Genomic DNA, 19,470 nt, shown 5'->3' with positions numbered 1-19,470 from the left:
GCTCTCGGCTACGCTCCGCGGGCCGGGAAAGTCCCGGGGCGGCGGGGGCTGCCGGTGGGGACTTCGTCGCGGGAGTGCAAGCCCGGTGACTGCAGGATGGGCGGCCCCTGCGGCCCCTTCCTGGGCGGAAACGGGTCGAGCCGTTAATATCGGCTGCCCGGCCCCGCACGGCTCGGTTGGACTCGGGACGGGACGGGCGGCGCGGCTCGGATCGGACCGGATGGGCGCGGCTCGGGCCATGGGGCGGCTCGGGCTGCTGGGGCTCCTCTGCGCGCTGCTCCTGGGCGTAAGTGCGGCGTCCCGCGGGGCCGGGGAGCGGGGCCGGGCCGGAGCTGCGCCGCTGCGCTGTGTGTCGCGGGGCCCGCAGGGCGGCCGGGCTGCGGCAACGCTTTCCGGGTGAGAGCGCTCGGCGCCGTCGGGCCGCTGAGCTCCGGTCCCGGCGGGAGCGGCCCGGGGCCGTCATCCAGCGCGGTGCCGGGAAGGATGCGGGGAGCCCCTGGCTGGGTGCCCCTAGCACGATTCCTGCTCCCGGGCGCAGAGCTTCGTCGTTCCTCGTTCTCGTGGTTGAGATTCCCCCGGCAAGGGCTCGGCGTTTCCTATCCTTCCTACTCCATATTGCCTCCCCTCGCCCCAAAATCCCCGTCGCCGTTGTTTGGGGCGCAGCCGTGAATTTGAGGAGCGGAGAGGGCAATGTGGGCAGTTCCCTGTCAGCAGGAGTCCCGGCCCGTGTCGAGGCAAGGCATGGGACAGGCATATTGTCCTTGCTGGAGGGGCTGTGGCAGCCTATGGCTGAGCCCTGTTGTGGGGTCTTGTGGGTTCAATGCAAGGTCGGGCACTGGGGAGAGTGGCAGAGGCAGGGTGGGGTGTCTGAGCACCCTTTCGGTTCCCCTTCCTGCCTGAAGTCACAGACGCATGGTGGGGGGGGTCAGTTCCCTTGTACAGGGTCAGGCATCACAAGCCAGGCCTTGCAGTGCCCCTTCACACCAGCCCACAGGACCGTGTCGGGGGTGACCAAGCAAGGAGACAGCAGCCTGTGTGGGTTTGATGTTCCTGCCCGGGGAAGGGGCTGGTGGCACGGTGGGCACTGCTCCCCCTGCCCAGCACTGCAGCGCTGGTGGCACTGGCAGAGGCCCAAGGTGAAGAGCAGTCACCACCCAGTAGGAAACCTGGGAAAGTACGGGGCCGCCCTACAGGAGCCACTGCCATCCCACTTCAAAGAGAGCGCTGGCAGTGCCAGGCAGTGCAGGCAGATCTGCTGCGGTCTGTGGTTAGCCCAGGCATGGGAAGTGTGGTGCAAGGAAAACCTCACCTTGGGGCACGGCTCGGAGGATGTGTGGCTGTGCAGGAGTGTGGCAGAGCAGCGTCTCTTCATGGGTCTCGTCTCTTCCAGTGCGGGCAGCCCAGTGATGCTGTGAATTGCTCTGACAAGCAGTATGAGCACAAGGGCAAATGCTGCAACCGATGCCAGCCAGGTACAGAAATACCTTCTCCTCCCTGGGCCGTGTAGCCATGGCTGCTGGGGCTGCGTTTGGCAATTGAGCAGCATGCCACAGTGGCCCCAGCAACTACAGCCCTCACCAACCATTCTTGCAGGGAAGAAGTTGGCCTCTGAATGCAACGACACAGAAAGCTCTGTCTGCACACCCTGTGACAACGGTCACTACCAGCAGAGCTGGACTAAAGAGAAGCACTGCATGCCCCATGACATCTGTGAGGAGAGTAAGTGTTCCATGTCCCCAGCGAGTGGGGCTGCAGGGGCTGCACTCCACCCAGGCTCACCCTCACTGTGTCCCCACTCCCTCTGACAGATGCTGGCCTCATCGTGAAGAGACATGGAAATGCAACGCACAACACTGTGTGTCAGTGCCGGGCCGGCATGCACTGCTCTGATGCCAGCTGCCAGACCTGCGTGGAGAATGAGCCCTGCAAGCAGGGCTTTGGCTTTGTGGCAGGTGAGACCCAGCCGGTTCCTATCCCTGCAATGGGCCCCATGTGCTGGAGGCATTGACCTCAGGTGCTCCCAGGGATGGAGGCTTCCTCTGCATGGAGCTCTACCAGAGCTTTGTGAGGGCTGCACTGCTGCTGACCTTCGTGCAACCTCCGCTCCCTTCCAGCCGTGGCTGAAGCCCGGATGATCTCACCGTGTGAGCCCTGTGAAGAAGGCACCTTCTCCAATGTATCTTCCAAAACCGAGCCGTGCCACTTCTGGACAAGGTCAGTGTCAGCTGCACCCTGTGCCCCATCCTTGTTCCTCTCTGCACATCCCCTGCTGCCACCTGCCCTGTGGCACTGGGACGAGGCACTGGGATGGCCCCTGCGGGGCACAGCACCAGACTGGTGCAGGGCAGGAGCGAGGGCAGAAAGGTGCAGTGAGACCCAGGTGGCTGAGCTGATGGCAGGTGTTGTGGCATTCCTTCAGTGTGTGTGGAATGCCAGACCTCAGGGGATGGTGTCCAGACCCCAGCTCACTCCTGTCTGTAAAAAGCAGCTGAAGAGTTACTCATGTTCCTTGGTAGAAATGTGAGCATTACCTCTGGACTGCATTAGTCTCGCCTCAGCTGCCAGCCATTGGATTTCACTTTGCTCCTGTCTATGGCCAGAAATTACCTCCCCACTGAGTCACTTGTGGCATGCCATCGAGCGATCTCTGAGCTGTTCTGCAGCTGCTGAAGTGTCCCAGCCCCAGTGTCCCCCTCCTGTGCCTCAACCCAAGGCACATGCCCACCTCTGGCAGTTTCAGCAGCTTCTGACAGGGCCCTGGCATCTCCATCCCCATCTCACCCCAGGAGCCCCACTGCTGTGCCCCGACCACGCACCCCCAGGGCCCAGGGGATGCTGACTGCACGTGTTTGGCTCCCAGCCCAATGGCTGTGGGGCTCCCACTATGGTGATGCAGTCTCATTCTTTGCTTGCAGCTGTGAGGAAAAGGGGCTCGTGGTGAAGGTGAAAGGGACGAACACTTCAGATGTGATCTGTGGTAAGTGCTCCATACCCTGTCTGCTGCAGAGCTGATGTGGGCTGGAGCTCTGTGCAGCCCTCTGAGTCCCCATCCCCTGGCAGAGTCGAGCCGGCGCTCATCGCTGTCGGTGCTGATCCCCATCACAGCTGTGGTTGTCACCTGCCTGGTGGGCATCTGCATCTACTGCCTGGTGCACACAGGTGAGGAGCCAAGTAGGGAAGGCAGCGGCAGTTCTACCAGCAATGGGGAGGCCCTTCAGGGGGTGGCAATGTGGCACCCAGCCTCTCCAGCTCCGAGCTTGTTGGAGGGCTGGGGGCCAGGCAGGGCAGGACCTGCCCCAATGGTGGCCTTCTCTCCTTTCCCTGCAGACCTCAGGCGCCGTGGAACGAGGCAGGTGAGTTGTCTCCAGCAGTGGGTTGGGGTCCCTGATGACATGGTAGGGATGTGTGGGCTGCAGAGCAGGGGCTATCCTAGGGCTGCTCAGTGGGGACGGGGCCACCAGGAACCTACGCAGGGAACCTCTATGGGGTGCGGCCCCTGTTCTGCAGAAGGAGCAAGTACAGGAGGCTCCCGTGGAGAGATGTGGCTGTGGGCAGGGGCCGTGACCACTGCTCCTGCCCTGAGCCCGCTGCTGGCCCTGACCTCCTGCCCCCACACAGATTGAGACCGAGGTGCCCAGAGAGCTGGAGACGCAGCAGCCGGAGGAGGTGGACTTCCCGGTGCAGGAGACCCTGCTGGGAGGGCAGCCCGTGGCGCAGGAGGACGGCAAGGAGAGCCGCATCGCAGAGCAGGAGCAGCTGTGAGAGTGCGGGAGCTGCCCCCGACAGAAGCAGCGGGCAGGGCCAGCACTGACCCCCCTGCAGTCGGGGCGGGAGGTGAGCATCGGCCCCAGCGCGGCGATGCCACGGGGCACAACCGCCAGCACGTGGGCAGCGCAGCCGGGCCGGGCACCCAGCGGAGTGCTGCGGAGGAGCCGGGCAGGGCCACAGGTGGGCAGAGCCCGTGGCGAGACCGAGGCGGAGCCCGACGGGATGTCACGCAGGAGCCGACCCGAAAAGCAGCTCTGCCCGGGGGACCCTCGGTGGCCCCACGTGCAGCCGCCACGGCGGGACCCGGCGGCTCGGTGTCAGGGCGTGACGGTGCCGGCCCGGCGGGAACGGGATGCGTGGAGACAACAAACCAACCCAAAAATTCCAGTCCCCGACCCACGCGTGTCCGGAGCGCGGTTCTGCGCGAGGCGGTGCGCGGCCGTTTCGGTGCCAGCAGGGGGCGCTGCGGGGCCGCCGGCGGCGCGGAGCGGGCGGAGCGCTCCCGTACAGCCCCGCGCGGGGGGCGGAAGGGTCACGGCCGAGTGCGGCGCCCTGAGGCGGCCCCGCGCCCCGTGTCCCGTAGCGATCGCGAGGCGAAGGCTCTGCCGGGGGCGGCCCGGCTCGGCACCGCTCCCTTCGGCCGCCCCCGGCCCCGCCCGGCCCCGCGTCGTTCGTCCCCGCAGCGCTCTGCGCCGCATGCGGCCCCCACCGCCCGGCCCGAGCTGCGATGCTGCCGGCTGCTGACATTTCCGCGGTTATTGCTCCTCTCCGAGCTCTGCCATCACCGTTACAGTGGGAACAATTACACTCAATTATTCTCCACCACACCGTTGACAAAAAAAGATGGCATTTAAACTTTAATTATTCTCTCGGTGTGCGTGAGCAGCATGGCCCGCAGCCCGGGCTGCCCCTCCCCGCTCCTCCATCTGCACCGAGCGGTGACCCCGGCATCGTGCTCTCACCGGGGAGGGATGGAAGGAACCCAGCACCCACCCTCAGCCTGGCGGGGGCTGCAGTCGGAGCCCACCACCCACCACCTGCACACGTGCAGCATGGCGTCAGGAAGGCAGTAAATCCCAAAGCCCGGAGCAGCTGCAACTCGGAGCAGCTTTTTCCATAAAGGCAGAGGCACGTTATTTAAGGCTGCTCTTAAAACCTAATGTTAGGTTTAATAAGGGAGATAAAAGCATGCCAGCGGCTGTCCTGCATCAGCTGCGCGTTGCCGGCGGTGCTGGTGGATGGCTCTGCATCCCCACTGCACAGCCCTACCAACAGCCACCCCAGGGATGCAGTGACCCCACTCCTGGTGACACTGCCAGCAGAGGGCTGGCATCATGTGGGCACAGAGCCCTCGGACCCAAACACGGAGCTCTTGGCCCCATACTTCAGCTGTGCATGCTCCCTCCCTCCCCCCCATGCTGACCTCTCCCCGCCTGCCCCTGCATGCAGGGCATGTGCCATCTCATTAGTGTGTCTGTCCCCCAAAGTGAGAAGGGAGAGAGCGTGAGACCTAATTGAATGTAACTAATTATTCACTCTGCAAATGGTGTTTAAATGGGATTGTGAGGGACAAAATTACTCATTCTGAAAAGGGGAGAGAAAGAGAGAAAGACAGAGAGAAAACAAATAGAGGCGGGTGCTGGAGCTGCAGCTCCTTCTCTCCCCAGAATACCAATTACCGGATGAAGTGATTGTATAAATCTTTACCGAGTGAACGAACTGTAGTAGTCACTTACTTCTGTCCTCTTATTACACGGAAGCAATGAAAAATCGTCCCTCTCTGCAGTCCAGTTAAGGGCTCCCAGGCGCTGTGTGATGCTCTCTGCATGGCAGTGCAGCTCGGCCCCGCTGTGCGTTGGGGTGATGACCCTACAGATGTGGAGCCAAGCATTTGGCACTGGTCACGGCCCACATGGATGCAGCGTCGGGGTGTACAGGGCTGGGGGATCCCACACCCTGTATGGCACACTTCTGCCTGGTTCCATGTGGGGTGCTGAGGGTGGGCTGTGGTCACACCAATGCTGTGCCACCAGCAGCCCCGGCCCCCCCAGCCCTCCATCCCCGGGCCCACATGGCTCAGCCACACATAGAGGATGCATTGGTAGAGTTATGCTGTTGGGTCTCTATGGGGCAAAGCAGCCCCATGGCCAGACAGCAGAGAGGTGGGGGGGCTGAGGGAACCCGCAGGCTGTCTTGCCTTGTGCTGGATGGGATTTGGCTGCTGCTGGCAGCAAGCTCCCATGCACTGTGTGGGTGTGAGGGAGTGATAACATCATCATCATCGTAACAAATGCAGCTGTGCAGCTCCATTCTGTGCTTATTGGCTTTCTTCTATTTATCTATAAATAATTGCGGGGACACAATAGACTTTTAAGACTGCCAAAGAGTTTGTCTCCCTCCAGGAACCGTATTGCCACGGTGCTGCCACCTTATCTGCTCGTAGAAAGATGAGGGTGGGAAAAATATTTACTGTCGGGGATATTTGTCATCTGCAAATTACCTCTGCCTACAGCCTGCAGCAGGAGCAAGGCTGACGGCTCCCAGCTGCACAGCAGCAACACGAGCTCTGTGTTCTCCATGCGGCCTCAGTGCCACCCGAGCCCCCTCATGGGGCCAGCACTGTGCACGCAGGTCCAACCCTGGCAATGCACTCTGCCTGCTGCCCCCAGCCCCGATCCCATTGCATCCCACCCGTCTGCTGCGCAGCGCTTCCACGCAGCACTTATCACTGCAGTATCCAAGAACAGATCTAATTGATGTGACACCAATTATTCAAGTATCACTAAATGCAGAACTAATGCATCTCTGTGTACAAACCTCCTAGCCCCTGACCATGAAATTATAACTCTGACGTGGAAGGAGCCAGCATGGGAGAGCCAGCTCTGGGCCGACGCTGCCAGGATGCTGTCAGCTGCACAGAGGTGCCCATAGCCCCTCTTACTGCAGGAGAGCAGAGCCCTGCTGGCTGGGCAGTGCCAAACCTGGGCAGCATCAGCCCAGCTGTGCATGGACGGCATGTGGAGCTGCGTGCTCTGCAGGCAGCACAAGAGTTGTTTCTGGACTGCTCAGCAGCTAGCAAGGCTCTTGGCTCGGATGCGGGCTGATGCTGAGAAAGGCCATTTGTGGCATCTGAAACCTTACTGTGAAATTAAGCTATGCCTGGACACACACAGCTCACCATAGCAGCAGTTTGCATTTTGTAAATTGCTTTTTGCTTTAAATTAAAGGGATGGATGACGGCCCCATCGGGGCAGGGCCCTGCACACACCACAGCCCCCAGCATCCCTGGGGCAGCACCTCCAGCACTCCCACCTGTGCTGGGGGACACAGCGTGGGGCAAAGCTCTGCCTCCTCCATGCACATCTGGACGTGCTGCTCGGATGGCCGAGGGCTCGCCCCGCTTCTGCTTCACTCAATGTTTTCATTAAAGACCCGGGTGATGGAATAGAGAAAGCGCTTATTAAATTTGCAGATGACACGAAGCTGGGAGGGACTACAAGTATCTTGGAGGACAGGATTAGAATTCAAAATGATCTTGACAAATTGGAGAAATGGACTGGAAAGAATAGGATGAAATTCAACAGGGATGAGCGCGAGGTACTGCGCAGTGACGGGAACCGGCAGCGGAGCAACCAGCCTGGGGACAGCAGGGGGACTGCGGGGCACCCCGCCATCCCGGGGCCGTGCCCAGGGCCCCCCTGCTGCCTTCCCATGGCTCCAGCAATTAGAGCTCCCGCCAGCACCCTCCGCCTGTGCAAACACCCGAGACTCATTTAAATGAATTAAGAAGACATAATAAATCAAAGGGAAATGAGGGGCTGTGCCTGAGGGCAGGGGAGTCACTCGAGTTTAATTACGTTGGCAAAGCTGCTGCAGCTGGCACGGCGCGTGCCATGCCCGGCTCTGCACGGGGGGCAGGCAGGCACACACCCAGCACCCAGCACTCAGCACCCGGCCCAGCACTGAGCCCTGCAGCCACCCAGAGATTGACGGCGCGGCCCTCGGCGCTCAGCCGCTCTCATTGGTGTCTTCGGAAAGAGCTCCGCGTAGAGGCAGCAAATTTATGAGACCGGCGCTGAATCCCCCCGTCACATCAGAGGCCAATTCGTCTTCCCAGGGCTGAGGATGAAATTAAATTATTGTAAAATAAATCTGTAAAAATGATGAAAAGAGCATCGCCCGGCAGCTGGGGCGGGACGCGGGAACACACGCACGGCCGTGACGGATGGGGCTCACCGGGTGATAAAGTGCCCGGGACCCGGCAGCTCAGGGATTTCTGCTGTAATCTCACTAAAGAGATGTTGTTTACAGGAAAAAAGGGTATTTTGGGGGAGGAAATTGCATTTCAAGGTTAAAGGGAAAAAAAAAAATGGAGCGAGTCTCCCAAGGAGCCCACTTACGTGCAGGATGGCGGCAGAGACAGACGAGCACGTGGGTGCCAGGCAGAGGGGCTGGGGCATGAGCTGCACCTTGCACACACACGTGCAAAGGGCCAAAGGCCTGCAAGCTGGGACGTGCTGCTTCCCATTTTCAGCCTCATCCTACAAGAAAGATGTCGGACAGATTATTTTTTGCTGGTACAACTGGAAAAAAAGAATGATTTCATATTCCTCTGCATTGGCTGGCCACTTAACAATAGGCCATTAGCACAGCTCAGCATGGGGAAGGGATTTATTTAGGACACATGGTCGCAAAGACAACCCAGCACCAGGTGCTTAATAGTGTTTTGGAGGTATCAGAGTGTTGCAGCGCTCAGAAAATGCAGCTGTAGGGAGTTCAGAGACTTTATTCTTCACTTCTGCGAAATCCCACAATACCAGCAGAGATTTCTCAGCTCTGCCCTGAGCACAAAAGCAGCGTGGAAAAATTAGCAGCTTTTTGGGGACGAAGTGCCAACCTGCTCCTGGCCACCGCGTGTCCCATCCACCCAGCACTGCCCTACTGCTCGCAGGCCCTGCAGGTCCTGGTTGTCCCAGTGCCACCCTCACCCCCCTCCAGGGCTCCCCGAGGCAACCAGCTGCCGGTGCTCCCCATCGCATTGAGGCCAGGCTGATGGATGGGAGCAGAGCCAGGGGAACGCGCTGCAGGGCAGCAGGATGTGGGGCTGTAGGGCAGAGGGCAGCAGGTTGGTGTCTGCAGGATGGGGGGAGGTGGGATGGGGTCTGCGGGGTTGGGGGCGGCAGAGTGGGGAGCAATGGGATGGATTCTGCAGGATGGGAGGCAGCAACACAGGGCACAGTGCAGTGAGGGGCAATGGGATGGAGGCAGTGGAATGGGGGGCAGTGGGACAGGGCACACGGGGCAGAGAGCAGCGGGATGGGGGGGCTGTGGGATGGGGGGCTGTGGGATGGGGGCTGCAGATTCTTCAGGCTGGGAGCGGTGCTGGCAGCCGTCCTGTGCAGCTGCGAGGCTGCAGTGTGCCGAGGTGGAAGTAAAGAGTTACTGAACGAGCAGACATTCAATAATTCATGGTCACTGAACTGCAACAGGAACAACGACAAATAATAATACAGGAAAATGGGGAAAAAACGTGAAATCGTTAGGCCAATGGTTCAAGCATGAAGAGAGCGTGTCTGGGCTGCGGGGCGCAGTCACTCCATGTGGGGACAGAGGGGTCAGCACCAGCAGTCCCATGGCACCTTGTGGGCCAGGCACCCCATGGAGCTGTGCCTGCTGCCCATGGGCTCTGCCAGCAGTGCTGTGCAGCCCCCAGCGCCCTCTGAGCCCGGTCAACACACAGGGAACTTGTTCATGTCTCCAGGAGGCACGGAAGGCAGTGCTGCTCTCCCTAATTTTAATTAGCAATGCTTACCACGGGAGTTGGCAAACATGGTTTAATTAGAACAGCCGGGCTCCCTCCACGTGCTGTACCCTCCCCAGGGTCAAGGGCAGAGCAGAACAAGAGATACAGGAGCTGGAGAAACTGGTGCTGAGCTCTGCCACACAGCTGTGGCTCTGCACAGTGCCTGGATGGCCCCATGCCCTGCACAGAGCCTCTCTCCCTGGGCCGGGGATGGGGCGTACACCCAGGTATAGCGGCTCAGCCTGTGGCCAGCAGGCACCGAGCAGGGAAATTTAATCTGCAGCTACAAGAAAGGCCGTAGAGTTTCTAGATGCATGAGCCTGCTTCTTCTGTCAAGAAGAAAAATAGGAGAGGGGCGTAGGGAATTAGATGAAAGCCATGAAGCAGAATGGGAGGGTGGAAGGGAGTCAGTAGAGCAGAGGTTTGGGCACTTCTGGTGGGGCAGGGCAACCCCGCCTGGGATCCAGACCCCTCTGCTGCTAACCCTGACCCTGAGCCTCACCCAGCACCTGAGCTGCACACCCACGTGCTGCAGAGATGGAGCTGCTCACGCCAAGCCGGGTTCAGCGGTTTGGTGACAGGTTTACAAATCACCACCGCCGTGTGAAGAGGGAGCTTGGCTGCCTCGGCATTCATCCCCGCGCTAATTACTGCCTCCCTGAGGAACCCGATCCATCTTGCCGTAATTGACAAAAGGCAATTAAAAAGCAGTTGTGAATAAAGGGGGACATCTCTGGAGGGACAGCAAGGGGAGATTTAGGTGCGCCGCTCCTCGGCGCTCGGCCGCGCTCCAGCACGGCGGATGGCAGCGAGCCGCCCCATCCCGCGCTGTGCCCGACGCCCCGCAGGAGCCCAGCCCAGACACAGCGCCGCACCCCCGGGAGCTCCCAGCATCGCTCCCCGCCGGGATCCGCAGGGATGCGGGGAGAAGAGGGTAGAGCCGCGCCGGGAGCAGCGCGGCCTTGCGGGAGACAAAGGGCAATCAGCAGAGAGTGGCGCGGAGCTGGGCGTGAAGAGCCGCTGATTGAGGAAGAGCCGCGTCAGTGCCTCTTGTGCGAGCATCTCCTGATTGCGCCGAGCAGCAGGTGCGGAGCTGCCGGCTCACCTGCCGAGCGCGGGGCTGCGCACGGGGATGCGCGGGCACTGCGTGCGGCGCGGCTCGGCCCGGATCGGCCCGGCTCCTGCTCGTTCTCAACGCACGTGGGATCCCCAGGCCGCGTTCCGGGGCAGAGCTGTGGGTCCCCACTTTGGGGCTGCGGTGCGTGGCTCGGGCGGGGCCGTCCCGCTCTCCTGCGGCGGCAGATGGCACGATGTGCTGATGACGGGATGTTCTCCGCCATCTGTTGGGTCTAATTGACTTCCTGCAGAAGTTCTTTAAAAAAAAAGAAAAAAAATTAAACTAGTTGCAAGAACAAAATTGTTAATTAAAAGGCCTTTTGATTAGCTAGACAAATATTTACCAATTATGACTGACCCCGACCACTGCGTTGTTTTTTTTTGTCCACGAACTCCACCATCAGCAGTTATCTCCACAATTAGGTTCGTGCTGATGATCCCCTGTATAACCCTTCCCCTGCAGTGTCCCTGAGGCCCTGGGAGCTGTGAGCAGTGCACGGCCCCCACCAGTCCTCAGAGCCACCCCAGCACATCCCTGCTTCCCCAGTGAGCAAACCAGTGCTGTGCAGCCTGCAGTTCCAGCAAGGTGCAGATTTCAGCCCACAGGCTGCATTCCAGAGAGAGCACGTGGGCAGGGGCTGAATCATCCTGGAGCTTGGCTTTGGGGCCAGCTCTCCCTGAGCCTCCACCTACCTCATGCTCCTGCTGAGGGGGTACTCAGCGCACTGCTCCCAGCCCTCCACAGCAGCAGTGCCCATCCGTACACAAGGCCTTTCCATGCCTGCAGGTCCCAGGGGCAGCCCGGCCTCGTTTGCATCCCTGTGGGACCACAGCTCCATCCCCACGATGGAGGTTTGAGGTCTGACACAAAGCAGAACCCAGGGAGGGACGCGGGGTGCAGCGCCAGGCAGGCACTCCCAGAGCGGGTTGTCGATTTTAATGTGGTAAGAAATTGATGGATGATTCTGAGCGAGCGAATGTTCAGTGTAAATTACCCATGTTAGGCTCCAATCCATGGCTAATTCATTAGACACACATTTCTACACAAAAATAAAAAGCCTTCTGCATGCATTGTTCACCAAATGCACAGAAAGAAAAGACGTGGGGAGGCGAGGCCGGCTCCTGACCCGCTCCTGTGCTTCATTCCCAGCATCCCTGCTCTTGTGGGCAGCACTCAGTCCATGCACAGCCATGGGGCCCTGCTCCCGTTGGGGTGCAGGAAAAGAAGCCCCGTTGCTCCACACCTGGTTTCCAGGATGCCATCCCTCCATCCCACCAGCCCGTGATCCCACAAAGCTCCCACTTTGGAGCTGTACGAATGGAGCGGGGAAGCAAACTGTGATCGAAGTAAGGGTGGTGCTGAACAGAGATGGTTCCGTGCTGAAAGGCAACGTGGATCTTTAAAAAGTGAATAAAGATGGAGGAGAGCAGAGTGACTGCTCTTTAAAAATACGGAGATCAGCCAGCGAGGATTCACTTTTTTAATAAAAAGTGGAGGTATCTCAGGGGAGGAGCGCATCCACGTCCCCAGCGCCGGAGCTGCGCGGCTCCTCACATACAGCACCAGCACTGCCTGCCTTATTGCCATGGCTACTGAGCTCCGCTTCTATGGAAAACTAAATATTGAACAAAGAGCGGCGCGTGGGGGATCCCACACCTCCCAGCAGGCAGCCCACGGCCCCACAGCAATGGGATCCACAGACAGGGGGCAGCAGGGCTCCGAGTGGCCGCAGCGGGGTGATAGGGTGGAGGAGACCCATTCTGGGGCAGCTGGGACCCTGCTGCTCGCCCGTCCTCGCTGTGCATTTTGATTCGCCCCTCTAAATGTTCCAATACTGTAAAAGATCCATCAGAAACCTTCCACTCCAGAGGGATATATATTATCTAAATTTGATAAGACAACTTAATTTCTCTCCGTGTCTGTTACTGGTGATAAAACTGGGAGACTTTTATGACCCGGAGTCCTCTGTAAGATTGTCAGGAACTTATTATACAAGGTATAACTGGATTTCTCTCCACAGATGGCTCGCAGCCATGAGCTGTAACGCAATTCTGCAGCACATTTGGTGGAATAAATGCAAAGAGCTTGTTACAGTGAGTTAGATAAGGGAGACGGGAACACAGCTCTTGCAGGCTAATTCGGAATCTGATCTGCCTTTTCCCTTGCTGTGAAGGACAACTTGGAAAAGTGCATTTCATGCCAAGGAAGGAGCCAAGCACTTCCCAGGACCAGCAGCCAATGCGGCACATGAGAGGGAGAGCCATCGCTGCAGTGTTGGGGTGAGGCCACAATTCCTAGCACAGCAATTCCATGGCACAGCGATTCTATGCAATAGTGGTTCCATGGCACAGCAATTCCATGGCACAGCAATTCCATGGCACAGCTGTTCTGTGGCACAGCAATTCCATGGCACAGCAATTCCATGGCACAGCTGTTCTGTGGCACAGCAATTCCATGGCACAGCTGTTCTGGGCACAGCGGTGCAGTGGTTCCTGGCTCAGCAGTTCCATGGCACAGCTGTTTTATGGAGCAGCAGTTCCATGACCCAGCAGCTCCTGACGCAGCCGTTCCATGACACAGCGGTTCCCCGGCGTTGCAGCCCCATATGGGGCAGGAGGACATCGGGCCCCTCCCCGAGTTGCTGTGGCGTTGCTCATCCTTCACCATTATCACACGGCCCATTCAGGCTCTGACCAGATAAAGACAGGTGATTTTTTATTTACTGATTTTTTTATTCCAGCATCCCGTGGGCAGGGTGCCACGCGGCGGGCTCATTTATCTCCATTTGCTCCCTCCCACCTCCTTCCCTAATTCCTCAGCAGAGCTTTGGAGGTGAGAGCCTTATCTGTGCCATTCTCCTGCACGCAGAGAGCAGACTCAGCATCTCCTTGTAGGGCCCACAGTGGGGCTATTGGCTGCCAGGGCAGTGGCCACAAGGACTGGAAACAGTGTTGGTCCTCATGCGGACCACGCAGCTCCATGCACTCATTGCTCCTGTGGGGATGGGAGCCTTACTCCGACACAAGCTGGCAGCACAATGTGGCCACATTAATTCCGGGCAAAATGCGTCGTTACGTGCATCAGGTTTTGTGATGGAACATGTTTAAAATTCAATAGCAAGAAAGATTAAAAAATAAGTTTCTTATCTGAAGGAGCCATAGAGCCAGTGAGGAAATTATGAATGTCTCGTTGTCCAAGGTTAAAGAGTGAGAGCTGAGGCATGAAAAGGCAGGAGATAAGATGAAATGTTTTCTGTTCAAATGAATGGGCTCCACTCTGCTCCGTAATAAATGATCAGTGTCAATATGACAAATTAATTCTGCATTGAGCTCCATTCAGCGGGGAGGAGCCGGTGGGAGCGGCTGAGCCCCATTTGCAGCCTCCAGCGGCCGCTCAACACAATGGGGCCAAGTGGAGATGTGCAATGTGATGCATGGGAGCAAATCTCCCCCCAGACCCCACAGCCTGCCCTCAGTGGCCGCACAGCAGGAGTCCACTGGCCCCCCTGTGCCCCATTGCTCCTCCATCCCAGCGGGGAGAGCGTGGGGGACCCAAGGACGAGGATGACACACGCAGGGCTGGCAGCTGCGCTCCTGCAGCCGAGCTGTGCCAGCACGAGGAGCTGCTGGCAGAGCTGCCAGGTGACCCTGTGGAGGAGATCGGACCTTTTAAAGGAGACAGTGACAAATGATGCTCTGCTCTGGCTCGCCGAGGCACAGCGGGAAGGGGCAGCGAGCTGCTGCCAGGAACTGCAGCTGAAGGTCACCGGGAGCCCAGCAGAGTGAGAGGACCCCAAGAGGTGGCATGGCCCCCAGCAGCCACCAAGCCCAAGGCCGTCCCTGCAGCGCCAAGGACACAGCCGTGCACTGGAAGCCACGAGGAGCCGATTGCACAGCGGTGCCGTGCTGCACCCAGCTGCATTTTGAGGTCGAGCTGCTGCATTGCCGGTGCCCCCCAGGCTGTGTGCCCACTCCTGGCAGAGCTAGCAGCATTCCTCGTCTTGTTCCGAGAACTCTCAGCTCACACCAGGGCCAGAATGGAAGCAGCATCTCAACAGCTGAGATTAAAATAAGAAAATGACTGTAGAAACAATGTTTGTTAAAGGGAAATTGCCAACATAATCCTCAAAGGATTTTTCCTTTTGACTTAAAAAAAAAAATAATAAAAAAATCTAATATCTTCATTTCCATACCTTTTTAAAGCTAATTTGTGGAAAATTAAAATGGTGAGCCCACAAAGGCTGTGGTTTAATTGAATCTTGCATCAGCCCTTGGTGAGCAGTCTCTCTTGGATTCCTTGATTAGTTCCCTCCATTAAATCATTTTTGCATCGTTTAGCTGAGATACTGTCTTCTGGCGGGTCTGGGACTCGGGGACCTGGAGAACTCCATCTCCATCTGAGCAGATGTAGAGCGACGTGCCGTGCTCTGGTGGTTGGACTCGTGTGGTGCTGGGACTCACCAGGGCTGCACGGCCAGGGGAAGGCACGGGGCAGTGCAGGGACACAGGGACACAGCCTGGTCAGGAGCCCTGCTCCTCACCCCACACACAGCAGCGCGTGGAGCCCTGCAGATCTCGGCGCTGCTCCTCCGGCTGAGCATCCTGCTGTGAGCTCCGATAAATCAGACCCCGCGGGGACGGCTCCTCACTTTGTGGGAGAACATTTACAGCATCCCTGTCCTGTGGCACTCCAACCCCACGGGGACAGCGGCACTAAATCTCGCTGAAGGCAGCGTGGAGCCTGCAGCACCGTGTGCTCCTCCCGGCCCCAGCACTGCCCGCAGCCCCCTGCCTGCCCCGGTGGCCCTGACAGGCTATCATGTCCTGCAGATTAAAACAGATTTATATAAAGTCCTTTTCACCCCATTAGATTACTCTGGATTAACCTTGATCTCAGTAATAGATGCTATAAATGTAAGTCCCGCTCAGGGGGATTTTATCCATATGTTCTTGGAAGGCAGAAAGTAGATAAATTCTTAGAGAAGGTCTTACGGAGCGATTAGGAAGATTTAACCTCTTCGGAGCCAGCCAGAGCTGCGTGCCCCATCCGGCATCCCCCCTGCAGCACAGCTCCTGGCGCTGCCTCAGGGTGCCCAGCTCTGCTGTAAGGTTGTGGGTCTGTACCGCAGCAGCTCCTTCTGAGCGCTTCAGGACTGGGAGCACCCAGGAGGAGGATTACCATCAGCACCTCGCACTGCCAGCAAGCCCTGCAGAGCCAGGAGGCGGCCGCTGCCCTTGATTTATAGCTCTGGTTTTCATGAGGTCGTCATGCTTTTTTCCAAAAGGCTGTTGGGCAGAGCAAATTGCAGCTCCTTCACTGTTTGAAAGCTGAGAAAGGATTGATGCAATGACTGATGAAGGCAGGGCGAGGAAATTCAAGCGGTCACATCTGAGGGAGGAGGCTTTATCCCTGCACTGCCCCAGAGCATCACTGCGTGGCACAGGGCGCACCAAAGCTGTGCTCGGGAGGGCTGTGCCCAGAAGGGATGGCAGCAGCCAATACTGATCCTCCACCCCCTTCTGCTGCTGTTAAATTGCTCCGAGTGTGGGCTGGAACTGGTTGGGAGCAGTCTGCCTGACCCAGCACATCGCTGCAGTATTGCAGGAGGCAGCTTGTGCCATCGGGTCCTCCTCAGCTCGAGGGCGAAGCGGCTGTGACTGCTCCCACGCAGCACTCAGCAGGGTTGGGGCTGCTGCCAGCAGCTCTGGAAGGAGAATCTCTCTGACAACCTGCTCCTCGCTGGCCCCGAGCAGCCCCACCGACTGCACAGCACCGCAGTAATGCCGCCTGCCGCATAATGCTGCTGCCACCATGAATTTGCAGAGCAGCTGTCTGCACCCTGGCGGGTGGATGGCACAGCTTTGAAGGCTCCGCATGCAGGCTGCACCGTGCTGCACCGGCCCCGTGCCCCAGTTCTGGTTTCCTCCTTGGGACAGGGCTGCTACAGCAGCGTTGCTGCGCTTGGGCGTGCCAAACTGCTGCATGGCACTGCAAGAGTCTCCTGTGCCCCAAAGGCACGCTGGGATGGATGGTGACCACGAAACAGGGCAGCACGGGGGCTGCAGGGGGGCTGCACCAAGGGCCAGGCTGGGCCCCTCACCATCCTTGCCTGCACAGCTGAGGAGCACAGAGAGCCCTATCTCCTCATCCCAGGCTGTGCTGTCCCCAGCCACCCCCTCGGGCACCAGGGCTCGTCCTGCCATGCTCCCTTCCCGGGGGAGAAGGAGGTCTCACTGAGATGCACAGAAATTCTGCCTGCTGCCATCAGCTGTCACCTCCGATTCTGCTGAATATTTAAAAACTGCCTGAATCCGAAGTGACAAATCCATCATTGACCATCTGCCACTCTGCACGGTCACCCTGCAGCAGTCCCTGACATTTCCAGTTCTGCCCTGACACGAGCCAGTAACTTGGAGATGAAAGGCATCAGCTTCAGCAGGCTGACAGGGCACTGCCTGCTGCCAGCCCCTGGCCTGCTTAGCAGCTCAGGCAGAAGGGGCAGCTTGGCTAGGAGAAGCCCTCCCTGCCTGGCACAGGTGGGTGATGAGCCGTCATCTCCTGCAACCCCCAGCTGCATACTGCCAGTACGGCCCAGCATGCGGGGTTCCTGCCATGCTCCCCAGAAGCCTGCTGCAGAGCTGAGAACCACAGTCCCACTGCTGTGCTGCAGAGGTCCCCTCCTTCTCACTGGTGAATGCTGCCCCTTTACCCCCAGCAGAGCAGCACTGAAGCCTGCACGCCCACAGCTCTGCCTGAGATGGTGGGAGGAAAGGGGCTGTTTGACCCAGGGTCACTCCAAGAAAAGGAACTGGAGTTAATTGCCACTCATCTCTTTAGCACAAAACACTTGTGCTGCTCTGCTCAGCTACAGCAGCTCCCACAAATCCCGTGCGCAGAGCCTCATCACTCCCTGGCTCCACTGGGGTGGGTTGGCTTGGGCTGCCCCTGAGGAGCTGCTCCCCAAAGCTGGTGCAGGAGCATTAAAGAGGCACTGCACCACCAGCCCGTGGGGCTCCTCGCCACCTCTGTGGGTCCTCAGCACCCGATGCGATGGGGCAGCGGGGTGGCGCCAGAAGACCCAGCAGGGGCTGCTTGGGGCCGGGTCTCTCCACCCCCAGCCTGGCTCGGGCTGCAGAAGGGCTCCCGCCTGCAACTCGCTCCGTACTTGTAGCTGGCTCAGAGCTGCAATTTACAATCAACCTGCTGTTTGAGCTAATTGTGCTGTAATTGCTGAGCTGTGTTCCCTCCTGTTTCACCGGAGAGCAGCGATTCTCACGCACCTCGGCAAGCAGACATCCCGCCGTTGGCCCCAGCGCTCAGCCCGCCTGCTCCCAGCCCAGCTGCGCTCCGGGCAGAGGCAGCTCTCCCACCCCTCCCTCTGCCAGCAAACACCATCTCCAGAGTCTGGAAGCTGCCAGAGCCCCCGCTGGAAGCAGCTGCTGCGCCGCGGGATGCGCGGGCGCCAGGGCACTGCTCCAGGAGATGCCCCTGCCTCCCTGGGAAGGCAGCTTGCCAAGGTTTCGTTTGGATTAGATAAATGGTGTGCAAACAGAGGAGCACAGCAGATCTTGCCCGAGCTGTGGGGATGGGCAGGACAGGGCTCGGGATGCCCGGTGCCCCACGGCAAGGTGATGCTGAGTGCTGGTGGAGAAATGCCAGGTTATCAATTGTAATTAAAGGACACTGTCGCTGTAGGGGCTGGGCTGGCTCCCGGCAGCTCCCTGTCACCCCCCTGTGCTGACTCCACAAAACCTGTACATCCTCCGTGCTATTTTAAATTCCCATCTTTAATAACTCAGAGACGTCGGAACACATAGGACAGCACCAAGGGGACGCGGGACGACGAGCACAAAGGGAAGCAGTCCCTGGAGGCCGGGGCGGCCGCTCGGGGGCTGCGGAGGTTCCTGGGGCCGGACCGGAGGAGGGGGAGGAAAGGGGTGGAAGGGAGCTCGGAGCCGGCAGCACTCAGTCCCGCAGGGGCTGGGGGTCGGCAGCCCTGGGACGGCGGGTGTGCAATCAGCGCTAATCAGGGAGCGGAGTAATTGCCGGGCTTCCCGCGGGGAGCTGGCGGCTCAGCTGGGAGTTGCGGCGGGAGGACCCGGCGGGATGCTGCGCCCAGCTGGCACCGTGGCCGTGCTCTGTCATTTACCGGGAGTCTATTTGCAAGGCAGCTCTTCCCATGGAGCCCACACTGCGGCCGTGGCACCGCCGTGTGCGTGGGGCTCAGCAGGACACCCCCAGCCCGTCCTCCTTCCATCGCACATCTCCTCCTGACGGGCTGGAGCCTATGTAAATTCCCACCGTAATTACACTGAGAGCCATCAAACTATCTAATTTAATTTCTTTGTGAAAATAAATAGCTAAAGTGGCCCTAGGTACATGCATAAATACTTCAGCTTTATGTTGGGCCCGTTATTACTTCTCCCAGCTTGTGTAGTTGTAATGCACGCTTAATAAGTACATATTTATTGCACGTCTCATCCTGGTGGAATTGTGAGGAGTTTTTGCTGAGTAAGCAGGAAAACAGCTTAGTCTGTAATAAAAAAAAAGGGAGGGAGTTAAAAGAAAATATGCTGGGTAATTAATGGTCGGGCTTTGAACAGTCATAATTTTTTATTAAGCAAGTATGCAAATATGGCGTAAGCGTCGGTGTGAGTGTTTGAGGCCTCTTGGAGCATTTATGGCTGCTGTGCAGCGAGGCTATCCCTCTTTTTTTTAATGCTTGCATGCACAGAGACACAAAGGTGAGCAAACAGCAGCATTTTGCAGTGTTTGTCTTTCT

The 19,470-nt window shown here is 58.6% G+C and overlaps 1 protein-coding gene across 1 annotated transcript; it reads left to right on the top strand.

Annotated features, from left to right (window-relative positions):
* The first annotated feature begins 224 nt into the window (after nucleotides 1–224).
* On the top strand, nucleotides 225–3,824 carry CD40 (CD40 molecule). The gene is made up of 9 exons (XM_042834387.1): nucleotides 225–286; nucleotides 1,391–1,472; nucleotides 1,594–1,719; nucleotides 1,809–1,952; nucleotides 2,115–2,214; nucleotides 2,916–2,977; nucleotides 3,061–3,159; nucleotides 3,328–3,353; nucleotides 3,619–3,824. Exons 1-9 carry the CDS (start codon nucleotides 239–241, stop codon nucleotides 3,760–3,762), a joined length of 831 nt encoding a protein of 276 aa, XP_042690321.1. The 5' UTR covers nucleotides 225–238; the 3' UTR covers nucleotides 3,763–3,824.
* The last annotated feature ends 15,646 nt before the right edge of the window (nucleotides 3,825–19,470 follow it).

This window comes from Centrocercus urophasianus, unplaced genomic scaffold (genome assembly GCF_019232065.1).
Source record: "Centrocercus urophasianus isolate 14NV4802_14NV808 unplaced genomic scaffold, USGS_Curo_1.0 seq_46, whole genome shotgun sequence".
NCBI lineage: Eukaryota > Metazoa > Chordata > Aves > Galliformes > Phasianidae > Centrocercus > Centrocercus urophasianus.
This window is presented reverse-complemented; position numbering and strand designations above follow the sequence as displayed.

What these genes read in the sequence shown, in the direction of transcription:
- CD40 (XM_042834387.1), top strand. Translation starts at nt 239, where the DNA reads ATGGGGCGGCTCGGGCTGCTGGGGCTCCTCTGCGCGCTGCTCCTGGGC. An exon ending in TCTGCGCGCTGCTCCTGGGC is followed by an intron (nt 287 to 1,390) that starts GTAAGTGCGGCG and finishes CGTCTCTTCCAG; the next exon opens with TGCGGGCAGCCCAGTGATGC. An exon ending in CACTTCAGATGTGATCTGTG is followed by an intron (nt 2,978 to 3,060) that starts GTAAGTGCTCCA and finishes ATCCCCTGGCAG; the next exon opens with AGTCGAGCCGGCGCTCATCG.